The 14,388-nt window shown below is 34.3% G+C and overlaps 2 protein-coding genes across 5 annotated transcripts; both read left to right on the top strand.

The window, feature by feature from the left end:
- The first annotated feature begins 621 nt into the window (after positions 1 to 621).
- LOC114725897 (prosaposin) lies at positions 622 to 13,674 on the top strand. Of its 4 annotated transcripts, XM_028912463.1 has the most exons (7): positions 622 to 626; positions 6,069 to 6,073; positions 10,535 to 10,620; positions 11,794 to 11,939; positions 12,202 to 12,399; positions 13,036 to 13,095; positions 13,335 to 13,674. In XM_028912463.1, the coding sequence occupies exons 3-7, from the start codon at positions 10,539 to 10,541 to the stop codon at positions 13,470 to 13,472; spliced, it is 624 nt and encodes a 207-aa protein (XP_028768296.1). In that variant the 5' UTR covers positions 622 to 626; positions 6,069 to 6,073; positions 10,535 to 10,538; the 3' UTR covers positions 13,473 to 13,674. The 4 variants fall into 4 exon arrangements, with proteins under 4 accessions (XP_028768296.1, XP_028768297.1, XP_028768294.1 ...); XM_028912464.1 differs by lacking the exon at positions 6,069 to 6,073; XM_028912461.1 differs by lacking the exons at positions 622 to 626; positions 6,069 to 6,073 and adding an exon at positions 9,506 to 9,600 and having other exon boundaries at positions 10,522 to 10,620.
- LOC114725898 (WEB family protein At2g38370-like) lies at positions 3,309 to 5,918 on the top strand. Its single transcript, XM_028912465.1, has 3 exons — positions 3,309 to 3,575; positions 4,286 to 4,484; positions 4,559 to 5,918. Exons 1-3 carry the CDS (start codon positions 3,402 to 3,404, stop codon positions 5,746 to 5,748), a joined length of 1,563 nt encoding a protein of 520 aa, XP_028768298.1. The 5' UTR covers positions 3,309 to 3,401; the 3' UTR covers positions 5,749 to 5,918.
- Positions 13,675 to 14,388: the final 714 nt, after the last annotated feature.

The raw sequence follows: 14,388 nt of genomic DNA, 5'->3' as shown, positions 1-14,388 counted from the left end.
TCTTCAGGTGTACTTGTATGCTATTTTGTCAACACATTTTACCATTTGCTTAATTCCTCCAAGGGAGATGGTGCAAGTTGCCAATGGACATGACCGGAGGATTAATTTGATTACAAATGCTGTTATTCACATTACAAATGTTGTTATTATCATTATCGGGGTAGTAAATTGGCTGAAAATAGATGTTATTTGGATTTGAAAGAAATGAGTTAACAAATGGCAATAGTGAAATAGTAACTCTTATTACAAAAGTTGTAATTCACGTTACAAATATTATCATTATCAGGGTAGTAAAATTGGCTCCAAATACATGTTAAATTCATTTTCACATTAACCAGTTGCAAATGGCAATAGCGAAATTGTAACTCTCATTACGAAAGTTGTAATTCACATTACAAATGTTGTTATTATCATTATCGAGAGTATGAAATTAGCTCCAAATATATATTACTTGGGTTGAAATAAACGAGTTGCAAATGGCAATAGCGAGATGATAACTCTTATTACAAAAATTGTAATTCATATTACAAATGTTGTTATTATCATTATCGGAGTAGTGAAATTGGCTCCAAATGCATGTTACTTTGGTTTAAAAAAAACGAGTTGTAAATGACAATACGGAAGTGGTCACTTTCATTACGAATGTTGTTAATCCCATTACGTGTGTAGTGAAATTTGGGTTCAAATAGATGTAATTTAGGGTACAAATAATTGAGTTGCAAATACCATGACAGAAGTTACAACTTTCATTATGCATGCTGTAATTATCATTACTTGTTTAGTGAAATTATTCCAAAAAAGATTTAAATTAAGCCAACAAATATCATAACTTACAACCTACAACCATAAGTCAAGTATTTTGATAATATCTGGACACTACTTTCACAAATACTATATGTTTAATTTATGTAATCTTTACTACTATCACAGATGCTGTCTTTTGGTCTGTGGTGGCTTCATTTGATGAAAACAAGCTCAATGCTTTGTCATGTCTTGAATTAAGGTCATGATTCACTAGCCACCACACCAATGCATAATTCAGTAACTTGAAACTGATTTTTCAGCTCCTACTTTGAGCTCACAGGCTGTAAAACAATCTGATTCAAACAGCACAATCATAATTCAGCACTTAGAGACATAAATCATTATGTTCAAATCAGTTTTTAATCTCTAGCTCTTCAATCCTCAAACCAACATTTTTTTAAAAAAAGAAAGAAAGGAAAATCAGTTTTATGCCTCGATACTTTAATTCACAAGCATCAATTCACAAGCAATAGCCCACATACTCATATATATACAAACATTTTACAAGTATTGAATCAGCTTTTAACCTTCAAAATATTTCAACTAGTAGTAATATATAATCTGTAAATTATTATCACTTTCAGAACATGCTAATATATAATTCAGATTCATTAAACAGTCTTTGAACACCATTATATCAGCTTCTAAATTTCCAAAACTTGAATCCCGCAACCTCAAGCATTAATAGCCCCAGCAGTAATGAACACACACACATGCTTGTAAGATGACATGCCATAGCCACTCACTACCCTGATAATGATGATAACACATTTGTAATGTGCATACAACATTTGTAATCAAATTAACCACTCCAGTCATGCCCATTGGCAACTTCCACCATCTCCCTTGGAGGAATTAAGCAAATGGTAAAATGTGTTGACAAAATAGCATACAAGTACACCTGAAGAACATCATAATATGTTTGTATTAACATTCAGACTTTACTACATGTATAATGGAATTGACTACTGAAGTGATGATATTACCAAAACCAGTACGCCTATGACAGAAGTTACATAACTTGTATTCAAATGACATGTTAACATTAAGATTAAACCACCACCTAATGTTTCCTTGTCATTCAGATTACAAACATATCCTACCCAGTTAACATCATTTACAAAAAGGATAACCTCTCTATCAGCTATTCTCCCAAAAAAATTAAGGGTTCAAAAGTTATTCTATTTACACTAAAAAAATTACTCCTCAATGTTAAACCCAATGTTAGATGTCATCAAAGCCTGCTAACCTGCAACAAAGAAGCATAAATCAATATTTTAGTTCCCCAATAATCAATTTCATTTATCTTTCGAAACACCCAAAAAACACACACACACCCACTTACTCCATTAACAACTTAAATATAGGATTTTACAACTTCACTAATGAGTTTAACAACACTGACCACCTCATGCTTACTGTTTGTCATCATTTTTTCCATTTCCGACGCGTCACTCTCTCATCCTGGTCAAATTCTTCATCCAACCCTCTACACTCACAGACCCATCCCCATTCGAGATTGCAGCAAAAAACGAGTCAAGAAATCGGGTGATACTAGCGTTTTAACGGAAAAATTGCTTACCTTTTCCCTCTTTCCAGATTTCGACCCTTGCTCTAGCTTCATTTTCGCAGCTCTCTCTCTCTTCTGGTATATTATTGTTTTCTTCCGGTTCATATACTTCAGAGAGGTTCAGGGCATTTTAGTCTTTCTACTACCGAATTGACAAAATTCCAGATTGATACCCCATGCCCATTTGGTCATTTCAGTTATTTGCATGCCCATTTTGTCATTTCCAATTTCAACAGTCCTTTTTTTTGTCATTTTCCCTTTTATTATTTGCGCTCCTCATGTCCCGACAAATACTACTCCTTATTTTTATTTTTAATATAAAATTTAATTTTTTTAAAAAAACTTTTAATGTATATGATTAAACATAGTAGTATTGAAAAATTCACAAACAGTTGTTATAATTAACTGACTTAAATAATTTTTTAAATTTCTCTAAATTAATTATTTAGGAGGCAAAATTCACATCAGAGCCTTTTTAGGGCTTATTTGAATTGGCTTATAAATAATTTTTTAAACGTAATTTACAGAATACGAGATAAATATGTCAGAAGAGTTTTATCTCGACTTACATAAACTTGTTTAAGAGTCCTTTTTAAAAGGAGCTCCAAACAAGCCTTTAATATACCATGTCCTTGTAAATACGACATCGTAATGTGGGGTGAAGGGTCGTGTCTTTTCCACTAAACAGGAGCAAAGTCACGCATGAATATCCGCATTGACACGACAAAGTCCCGAAAGTTTCGAAATCAATGCATGTTATTGATAATGACTTCTCTATCACCTGGACTTCTTTTCCGCCGAGGGCAATCTGCCTCCTCCCATTTTCTTTGCTTCACCCAGTAATTTCTCCCCCACTTCATGGGCATTTCAGGAATTCCAGTTTCAAACGTATATCTTGGTGCTACTCCACCCAACAACCAGGCCATTTTTATTATTGTCGTCTCTCTGCCTTTCCTTCCTTCTCCGTTTCCTCGTTCAAATTTCACACCGGAAAGCTAGGGCTCCGTTTGGTTTCGTCGTCGCTACTATGGAAGTGGACAATGCCGGAGCTTCCGACTCCGGCGATGCTAACAAGAAGAAGGATTGTTTCAGAGCCGAGATTGATACATCGGCACCCTTCGAATCGGTGAAGGAGGCCGTCACCCGATTCGGCGGTGTTGGATACTGGAAACCCACTCACTCTACTCTCTCCCTTGTTCAGGTACTATCGCTCTGTCTTTCTGCCCCTCTCTCACTCACTCATTCACATGCACGCATCAGTTCCACCATTGAGGCAGAGCTTCCTACTTCGTTCTAGTATAGCTTCCCGCGAGTTAACATTGCTCAAAATGTTAGGCCTTTATGACTGTCTACGCAATTACCCTTGGGGATTTTTTTTTTTTGGGTAATAAATGCATGTATATTTCGAATACCGAATCTGATTGTGTCTAACATGATGTTTACTATATATTTTGTTCTGTTTGTTTGTCTGTCGTGTGTTCAATGTGCATCAGATACGGCGCACCACTGAAAATTGTGTTAGAGTGTACTGTATATTTTGTTGTGTCGAGTTGCTTATAACACATTGTGAGTAATTTCTGTAGTCATTTCGTTGCTAAGTACTCCTCCGGTCCTAATTATAAGACCCAATTGACTTATTTGAGGAGATTAAGGAAGTAAGTTAAGTTGGTTATTTATAATAAATAAGTGTTGTCATTCCTAAAATATCCTTGCTAATTAAGTATATTGGCTAAAACTATCATTATTAGAAGGATTATCTTGGAAAAAAAATGCATAAATATAAGATACAAAATGGATTGGGTCTTATAATTAGGACCAAATAAAAAGTCAAATTGGGTCTTATAATAAGGACCGGAGGAGTATTTGGATTTGGAGTGAGTAAAATTGTAAAAAAATTTCCCCTTTTGCCAGCGTGCATCAGAAGAGGCTGATGCTGGGAAGCTAGAGGAGCAGACAGATGTTTTACATAAAGAACTGATTTTGAAAGAGAGGGAAACTCTTGATGTGTTAAAAGAATTAGAAAGCACGAAGAGGCGTGTGGAAGATTTGAGATTGAAGTTGCAGAAGGAAGAATCTGAAGTTAAGCATTTGGCCCTTGAGACGAGTGTTTGTGATAAAGCCATAGACAGCAAGGAGAAAGATGATAAGGAAACCAAGGGAGCCCCTTCCCTACGTCTAGCCCAGGTTCGATATTGATGGAACTAAAGCAAGCTAAGTTAAATTTAGCAAGAACTACAACTGATCTTGCTGATGTTCGAGCTTCTGTTGACTCACTCAATAAGAAGTTGGAGAAGGAAAGAATCTCGCTTGAAAAAACCCGTGAGAGGTTAACTCATAATTCGTCCAAGATATCTTCTCTTGAGGATGAATTAAACCAGATGAAAGTAAGACTACAACTGACAAAGGATGCTGAAGATCCTTTTGATGTTGCCAGTGAACTCCAGCGGTTGAGTTCTGAGGCAGATAATTTCAAGAAAATGGGAGAAGCTGCAAAAGCAGAAGTCTTGAGAACGGTGTCTGAGATTGAACAGACAAAATCTATGATAAGGACGGCTGAAACCAGGTTGGTTGCAGCCCGAAAGATGAAAGAAGCTGCCCGAGCTGCAGAAGCAATGGCCCTAGCTGAAATTAATGCTTTATCAAATTATGGGATGTCAAATGGAGATTCTATGCAAAAGCAGGATGGAGTAACTCTGTCATTTGAAGAATATCATGATCTCACGACGAAAGCTCAAGAAGCTGAGGAAAAATCACAGAAGAGAGTCGTGGATGCGATGCTTCAAGTTGATGAAGCAAATATGTTAAAAATGAATATCCTTAAAAAGGTAGAGGAGGCTGCAGAGGAAGTTAAAACCAGCAAGAAAGCACTGGAAGAAGCTCTGGAAAGGGTGGAGGCTGCAAATAGAGGGAAGCTGGCTGTTGAAGAGGCATTAAGGAAGTGGAGAGCAGACAGTAACAAAAGGCGGTCCTCAATACAGAACTCCACCAAGTTCAAAAATGCGTACCCATCTTACCGGAGAGAATCTCGGTTACTTGATGTGAATGGATTGAATCTTGTGAATGATGAAATCAAACCAGTTCTAAAGCCAACCCTATCAATAGGACAAATTCTGAGCAGGAAGCTGCTTGTGCCTGAGGACTATGAAGCTGGCGTGGTTGAGGGAAGAAGCTCAGTGAAACGAAAGGTGTCTCTGGGTCAGATGCTTGGGAAACAAGATGATGATCCAGATAGTGGGGGAAAAGTTGACAAGGAAGAGAGTGTGCAGAAGCAATCTGCTGCAAAGAGGAAGAAATTTGGATTTGCCAGATTCTCTCTTCTTTTGGCAAAACAGCAGAAGAAAAAGAAGAAGAAGCCAACTATGAATTTAAGGTGATTGGATCATGTGCATATCGATGTTTCAGCTTCATCTAGAACTAACAAGTAACACGAGTGAGACTAATTTCTTCTCTCAGTTGTGTCCAGTACACATCTTTTTCACACCTATTCTGATTACTTCACTTGAATCTCTGTTTTTAAAGTTATTTGGGTTGGTCCTTGTTTGTATCTAAGCATGTTACCTTTTTGTTTTCGCATAGTTTCTCGTGCTGATTTTTTTCCTCTTTGATGATTCTATTGAATTGTTGGTCTACTGTATTCTGATTTTACCGTTTTCTGAGTTTGGGAGGATTTGGTTCCTCTGCAGTGAAGAAAAAGGAAGAGTGAAACCCTTGAGTTGCCTTACTAAAATCTTGAGGACAATGTTTTGACGTTAACACTCATTTGGATACTTGAAAAGGAAAATTTTACGACGGGCTATTTTATAGTAATAGGTGGTTTTGTAAAATACTAACTCTGTTCATGGAAAAACTAATGCTCAACGGATAGCCTTGATTTGTATATTGATGATTGATCCTTCACTACAATGTGATTGGTTCGCATAGGTGAGTGGGACATGAAAGAAATTGAACATGCTGAAATGTAATGCAGGCCTGTTATTTATAAAATTGTTTTTGAAAACAAAACAAAAAAAACTTTGTTTGAATAATTATTCTAAAAAATTACTTGAAAACAAACATGCTCAGAGCAAAAAGGGAAGTTTCAATGAGAACTCAAATCCTCAAAGAATTTTTCAATTTTTTCAAACAAAAAAAATGTAAAGACAAAAAACAAGAAAACAACTAAAAATTATTTTTGTTTTTTAGTTTTTAAAAACATTTTTGTTGGGTTAAAACACTTATCTAAAAACAGATAGCCAAACAAATTTTTTTTTTTTTGGTTTTTGAAAACAAAAAACTATTTTCAAAACAAAAAAACAAACAAGGTCGTAATTTCTTTGGTTGGCATAAGTCACTTATATAAAAATGTTTGTTTTTTTAATACAAGTATATAAAAATTTCTTAGTATGCAGTATAAGTCACTTGAAAGGTAATTAGACACTACAATGTGATTCTTTGTAACTTTCTATATCTCTTTCACAATTTCATTTAATATGAATAAAGTTAAAAAAAATGTTTCAATTTGAGACAGACTTAAAATATTAATGAATTAACTATTTGTTTTTATTATGATAAATTAGTTATAGTGACTAACATAGAGAAGTGAAACTTAATAATGATAGAGATCTGATTTAAAATCGTGCACTCCGTACCGCTCTGCCTCACCCTTTATACAAAAATAAAATTAAGAAGAAAATGTTTAAATTTATATTAGTTAATCGTATTATATATCAAATATTTACATAAAAAAAATTAAAATTGACTTTTGATCTTGGCAAAAAATAAATTTTCAACGTCTTCCATTCTTCTTAACCAAGAGCTACATAGTTAGGCAACTGGTAGCTTCCATTTGATGGAACTACCAATATAGGTGGGGACTAGTAGGTGAAACGCACAATTCTCTCCAATTTGTTATTGTTAATGCTTTCCAGTGTTTTTATTTTATATTTTAAATATTTTAAAATTAAAATGTTTAAAAAAAAAAAACATTACAATGGTGTGTTGCTGCGCGTCAATCTACAACCCTAATAATTCTCTTTCAATTTTTCTTATTTAAAAACTTCCACTATTTTTTTTTTCCCCCAGAAAACTCTACTATTTATTTTGCACTTTTCATTTGTACATTTTGCAAACATCAACTTTGCATGGATTTTGTATTATTATTATTATACACTGATATTATTAGGATCCGTCTTAATGTTCAAGTTAGATTACCCAAATATGGACTAATCAGAATCTGTATTTTTATTTTATATAATTTCCCTGTTATGTCAAGTGAGAGACGTCTTGGCCCTTGAGGGCAGCAAAGGAAGTTTGATCTTTCTAAACAGAACTTATTAGTATTAGCTGAATACTCCTCCTGTACTTAATATAAGATCTAATTGTTAAGTTAATTTTGGTCATAAATATAAGATCTATTACCTCCGGTCCTTAATATAAGACTTTGTTTGATTTTTATTTTGGTTCTAAATATAAGACCCCAATATACTTTGTTTCTCATATTTATGCATTGTTTTTCTAATGTAGTCTTTCTAACAATAGTAGTTCTAGCCAATACAATTTATTAGCAAGGATATTTTAAGAAAGACAACACCTATTTATTACAAATAACTAACTTAACTTCTTTCCTTAATCTCCTCAGATTAGTCAACTAGCTCTTATAATTAGGACCGAATGTAGTACTCCTCCGGTCCTTATTATAAGACCCAATTTGACTTTTTATTTGGTCCTAATTATAAGACCCAATCCATTTTCTCTCTTATATTTATGTATTTTTTTCCAAGATAATCCTTCTAATAATGATAGTTTTAGCCAATATACTTAATTAGCAAGGATATTTTAGGAATAACAACACTTATTTATTATAAATAACCAACTTAACTTACTTCCTTAATCTCCTCAAATAAGTCAATTGGGTCTTATAATTAGGACCGGAGGAGTATTTCTATAAGACCTATTTATTATATTTAGCATTTTTTTTTCTAAATTAACCCTATAGATATTCCCTCAACCATAATCAAATAAGTGAGAGAAGGAAGATATTAAAAAGGATGATTATGGTATTTTAGGAAAAATATATTATATTTCCTATAATTAACTAACTTACTTAACTTTCTTAATCTAATCAAATTAGTTAAATAAGTCTTATATTAAAGACCGGAAGAGTAATAAATATGGTGATTTAGATTAAATGGTTTTTTAACATGTTAATGGCTCAAAAGATTGATTTTTAGTATATTTATGCAACTAGTATTTATTTATTTGGCCACAACTAGTATTTATTAACGCCACAATTTTTTTTTCTAGTTTTTTCCCCACACTCACAAAGTTTAATGCTTGAATGTATGCTAATAACATCTAATATTAGATTGGGAAAATCCCCAAAACAATGACTATTACATTTGAAAAGTTTAAATTATTATTGATTACTACACTCGTAAAAAAATATCTATATTCAAAAAATAAATAACAAAATATTTTTATTATAATTCCTGATTTAGAATTTTAAAATTTAACAGTATTTTTTAAGAATTTTTCCCATTAAATTTTCAGCTCAAAAAAAAATCCAATGTTAGATTATTATTGCTTCAAAACAGAAACACACGCGCACACCTACCTTCTGCTAGTCAACTAGTTGTGGATATTAATCTAACAGTTTTTTAGCTATTTTTGTGGCTTTTCTATCCTAATCAGTTTCTTCTTCTTTTTTTGTTTTTGGATATGTTCAATCAGTTTCATATCTATAAAAATAATTTAAATTCAAACTCAACTAACTGGAAGATAAGATTCAATGCCCTACAAAATCAGGATCAAAACTCAAGACAAAGGGGAGAAAATCATTCTCAGATTATTATCTCAACAAAATTGTTTTATATTTTTATCGATTACTTAAAAAAAAATCCCATTTGAATCGATGCCTTGCCTTGTCGATCTTCCAGCTCCTTCTTTCGTACCAGATGAAGCTTCCCCATGAATAATCCAATCCTGTTTGCACATTCGGAGAAACCCTGACATTTGTTCTGTGATTACCTTCTTGATAGTGCCACGTGGCCATATGATGAGACCAATTAATACTACTATTGTGGGCCTTCCCGCACAGTAGCGAACTCTATCTTCTTCACGACAAGCAGGTGAAGGAACAAACGTTCAAAGAGAAAATAGTCTCTTTGCCCGGCCTTTTTATTTTCTTCACTTCTCTTTGAATCCAGGTGGTTTTCTCTTCCGCTTCCGTATCTCATCTTTTAATAGAGGTAACCCTTTTCTCTTGTGTTCTAAGTTTTAGCTTGGTTTGTTTCCCGGGAAAATCTGCCCAAAAATAGGAACTTTACCCCTCGCTTACAATTCTGATGCTCAAGTTTATGAATTTCCATGCCCCCTTATATTTTTCCCTTGTAATTTAATTCCAATTCGATCTTATTTATATTTCCGCGTTATTTTTTGGTTGGCTTCATGCTTGTATGGTTATGGTTGACTTGTGCGAATCTTGTTCACCTGACATCAATTCCTTCTGCTGATCGGCTTCATGTGTTATTGGCCTCAAAATTAATGCTACTAGCCTTTGAATTAATTGATTAATTATGTTAACAAATCATAGTTCAGTCATACTTGTGACTGCTCTACCTGTATTGAACATGCTGTTGACCTATCTCTCAACAGTTCTAGCCTGCTTGTTGGTTAAACTATGAAATCTGTCGCTGATTGATTATAGGAAACTTGAGCTGCGTTTATTTTGGGCAAGTACTTGCTTTATTTGATTTTATCAACTCACTTTACAATATGCCGTACCTACCTATTGAACTGCATATTGATTTCATAGTTGGACAAAGTTCTATAATGATGACCTGATGAGATAGATTAGGTCAAGTAGTCTCATCTCGTACGTTCTCAGGGCAGGCTTGTGCACTCGAGGGGTTGGACATGAAATCTATAGGTTATTCTTATAATAGGATTGTGTTGGTGATTCGATCTTTACACCACATCTTTGGAATGATATTGTGATATGGTTTTCGGTCATCCTGTACACCTTGAATGTCATCGAAGTTCAATATATACATGTCAGGAAGTTGTTACCTCTGTTTTTATGTTTTATCCTGTAATTTCCCTTAAATTTTCATTAAGTGTTTTTTTCTTCCCTACTTGAAAGTTGACTTAGCACTCTGTGGTTGTTCCAGGCATCATGGAAAGGAGAATGGGGATCTTGTTTCTAGTTATCTTGGGTGCTGCTTGGGCATGTCATGCCAGAGAATTGGCTAATACTGATCTTTTGAGTGGTAACATTGCAAACTCTGATTCTTAGAGTAAAATCGTTAATTGTCCTCATTATGTTCTTTGCTTGCTTTTTAAGTTTTCCTGATCTGTTAGCATTTGTTTATGTTGCATGACGAGTGAAAAATTCCCATGTCTGATCACTTTCTTAGGAATGACATTCTGGAGTTTTCTGTTCCAAGAAATTTTGCAGCAATCTAAACGATAGTTTAATATCCGAGATGTGAAAAACAAAAGGGGCAAGGGTTTGATATTGTTGTATGTCATCCACTAAGATTATGCAAAATTTTTCACGAGTCATCTCAACTCTCGGTTGAGGCATGAACACTTTAAAAAAGTGGTCATTTTTTTTACTAATTCATGTTGAGCACACATATTAGGCATGACTCAACATGTTAAATTTGCATATAAAATTTTTAGAATTTTTCAAAACGTCATTTCCAGGTTAATGTCAAGTTCTAACTTCTATGTTTACTCTTCCTTGGTTCTTTGATGAGATAATTTTTTTCCCTGGTATATATCCATCACACCAGAATTGCTGGTTATGTGCTTTTAATCCTTATTAAATATTATTTCCATCGAAACTTGTTGCTTGAAATGCTTTGACAGATTCGAGGATGATGATTTTTTTTCAATTCTTGGGTGATGGAAACCAGAACAGTGACTAGATGGGTTACATTGAATAATACCGTCAAATGAAATATCAACTGTAAAAAAAAAAGTTGCCTGCTGATACGATGCTTGAGAATATCTTCCACACCCCTTTCTTTTCGTTTTCCTCGTAAACTTTACAATAAGTAATACACAAAAGCCTAACCTTTTCAAGCCATAACACATGCCAATTGACCCAAAATGCCTAATGCCCAAACGCAGATGCATAATAACTCTTAACTACTCTCCTATAGGTGATTTTAGCATGTGAGATGTCAGATCATAAAATTGCAACACTTTCCCATTAAAATCTGGGAGGATTACCAGGACTCCCAGTTCATAAGATCAGAGAGGAAAATGTAATTAACTGAAAAACAATTTTCGTATCTTTTGATGTTTTGCTTATTGAATACACGTACACACGAATGTCTCATTTCATTAGTGTTATATAATATATATATATATATATATTAATTACTAGTGATGTATGAGTAGCTCATCCTCTTTACATATCTTCTAAAACGCAGAACAAACCAGGAAACCAGATGTGTGTACACTTTGTGAGGAATATAGTGCCAAGGCACTTGAATACCTAAAAGAAAACAAAACCCAGGGAGAGATCATGGATTACCTTCACAATACTTGCCACCAGCTGCAGTCCTTTGAACAGCAGGTTGGTAAAGGATTTTTCTCTTTAGATGCCTAAGTTTGTTATCAGTTGTATTGAAAGCTGACTATGATTTCCTATTATGAACTTCAACATTCAACAAGCAATCCCTTTTACCCTATTGGGGATGGACTGCAAATCATTCACTGAATAACAACCAATTTTTTTACAGAACCTCTTACTGCTTAGAACCTAAAGTGTGAATAGATGAACGAATGAGAACTTATCACGCACTAAGTACTCGTTTTGTTTCTTCTGTATTGCACAGTGCACCTCTTTGGTCGACTACTATGCTCCCCTATTCTTCTTAGAGCTGGAATCAATTCAGCCTGAAGAATTCTGCGAAAAGGTTAATCTCTGTGAGAAAATTGCAATTATTTCTTCAAAAGTGCAACAAGATAGCTGTGGATTCTGCAAAGAAGCGGTATCAGAATTAATGGATAAGTTGGAGGATCCTGACACTCAGGTTTGTAGTATCTTCTGCTGGGGGGTATGAGGTGTGAAAATTTATCTTGTCTGTTCTGATATGAGCCTAATTTTTGAACACTTTCAAGTTCCGCGCTTTTCTAATTTTCCCAACAGCTTCGATGGTTGCTGTGTGGCTCAATCATGGATGAGTTAAAATGGGTCAGCCTGGCTTCTTGACCCAGTCCAATTTGGCACATTGGCCTGGCCTGGCTCAGCCCTGTTTAACCAACTACTTAGGTGGGCTGGACAGGGTTGATTTCTATTCAAAATGGGCTCCGGTTCTGAGAGCCCAAGTTGCTGTTTTGGTGAACTGGATTGGAACAAGAAGAGAGGCTCATATGATTTTGTCAGCTCAGTTCAATTACTTGCATGTTAGGTTTATACTCATCGCATGGAGTATTTATTTGAAATTATGCTTTGTTGATTTAAGAAAATTCCTGCCTATGGTTTGGGCGTAAATAACTAGAAACCCATGTTTAATGTCTGCTTTTGTGAATATACTGAAATATTCTGCAAAATATTCCCTGAAAGCGTAGCATGATTTATAGAGGTGTGTTGTTGACAGCTTGCGTGGATGATAGTTACTTTTCGTTGTACAAACTACAAGAACTAATAATTTATGTATATTTGACAGCTGGAGATAATTGAGGCATTTCTGAAGGTGTGCAATTCCATGGAGAAGTATTCCAGGAAGGTAAGTAAAATCTTTGGATTTACCTAATGACTATAGAGTGGAGTGGAGTAAAGGAGTAAAGAAATTGGCTTGATTGATTGCATATTTCTAAACATTAGAATGATTCAATTAAAACAAGAGGGACCAAACTGAGATTCTTATAATATTAATCTAAGCGAAGCATATCCAATGATTTTTGCAGTCAAGTTCTACCAGTTCATAGATTTTTCACTTTCATTAATATCTAATTATATTTGCAGTGCAAGAAGCTGGTATTTGAGTATGGACCAGTGATCCTAATGAATGCAGAGAAGTTTCTGGAGACAAAAGATATATGCACTGTGATTCATGCATGCAAGGCAGCCACAGAGGAAATCCCCTTGCTTTCCGACTCTTAATTGCTTGAAGATGATCACACCACCTTCTAGCTCTGTATTATTTACAAACAATCACTTGGTTGCTATTTGATTTTGCTGTTTCACTACTACTGCACCTGCTTCAAATATTCAAAAGCCTGTATTTATATGTGCTTTAGGAGTCTGATATCTGCTATATACTCTTGATAATCGCTATTGTCCATAAATATGTTTTTTTTTTATATATATAAATATAGATATAGATGTTTCTTTTCCTTGGATGAATGGTACATATTTGCATCCCTCTATGTTATGTCAAGGACGGTGAGGGTTGGATCAACTATGAGGAAGCTTGAAGGCAATATTGTTAGGTACAGGAAATGAAATAAATGGAGCTAAGCTATGTTAAACAGAACTTTCAAAAATAAGTTAGTTAAATAAAGATGTACTTCCTCCCCAATAAGGACTCGTTAACAAATTTACAGAGAATGAGAAATTTAGTTAAATCAGTTAATGTTTTCAAAACTTTAAATTACATTAAATAAACTTCATTAATCAGAATTATGCCCAGGATGAGGTTGTATTTAATATTCAAATATAAGATGAGGAATTTCCTTGATGTGCTGAGTTGCTTGTTGAACATGTAGCATCAATCTATCTGGCAAGACTACATTATTTTCAGTGAAATAGATACCTAACAAAAATGTGAAATTATTGGTTTCAACTATATTTTTATACATTTATAGTTAGCACTTTGTTTTTATTAGCAAGATTAGGCAGCATTATATAAGATGTTTGAAAGAATCAAACATGTTGCATATGCATTTCCAGCGAGTGTTTTGTAGGAAGGCAAAACTTAGGCGGACACCTCTGTGCTGTGTTTTTGTGTTGGGCCCATCATTTCTGTGATCCCAAACTGGATCATCCGTTTTAGTGCCCCGTCATAATAAACTCTTTT

The sequence above is a fragment of the Neltuma alba genome, unplaced genomic scaffold (genome assembly GCF_004799145.2).
Source record: "Neltuma alba isolate B1F8T4 unplaced genomic scaffold, ASM479914v2 tig00012291_pilon, whole genome shotgun sequence".
Classification (NCBI taxonomy): domain Eukaryota; kingdom Viridiplantae; phylum Streptophyta; class Magnoliopsida; order Fabales; family Fabaceae; genus Neltuma; species Neltuma alba.
This window is presented reverse-complemented; position numbering and strand designations above follow the sequence as displayed.

What these genes read in the sequence shown, in the direction of transcription:
- LOC114725898 (XM_028912465.1), top strand. Translation starts at nt 3,402, where the DNA reads ATGGAAGTGGACAATGCCGGAGCTTCCGACTCCGGCGATGCTAACAAG. An exon ending in CTACTCTCTCCCTTGTTCAG is followed by an intron (nt 3,576 to 4,285) that starts GTACTATCGCTC and finishes CCCTTTTGCCAG; the next exon opens with CGTGCATCAGAAGAGGCTGA. An exon ending in GGCCCTTGAGACGAGTGTTT is followed by an intron (nt 4,485 to 4,558) that starts GTGATAAAGCCA and finishes CGTCTAGCCCAG; the next exon opens with GTTCGATATTGATGGAACTA.
- LOC114725897 (XM_028912461.1), top strand. Translation starts at nt 10,527, where the DNA reads ATGGAAAGGAGAATGGGGATCTTGTTTCTAGTTATCTTGGGTGCTGCT. An exon ending in TAATACTGATCTTTTGAGTG is followed by an intron (nt 10,621 to 11,793) that starts GTAACATTGCAA and finishes TCTAAAACGCAG; the next exon opens with AACAAACCAGGAAACCAGAT. An exon ending in TGGAGGATCCTGACACTCAG is followed by an intron (nt 12,400 to 13,035) that starts GTTTGTAGTATC and finishes TATATTTGACAG; the next exon opens with CTGGAGATAATTGAGGCATT.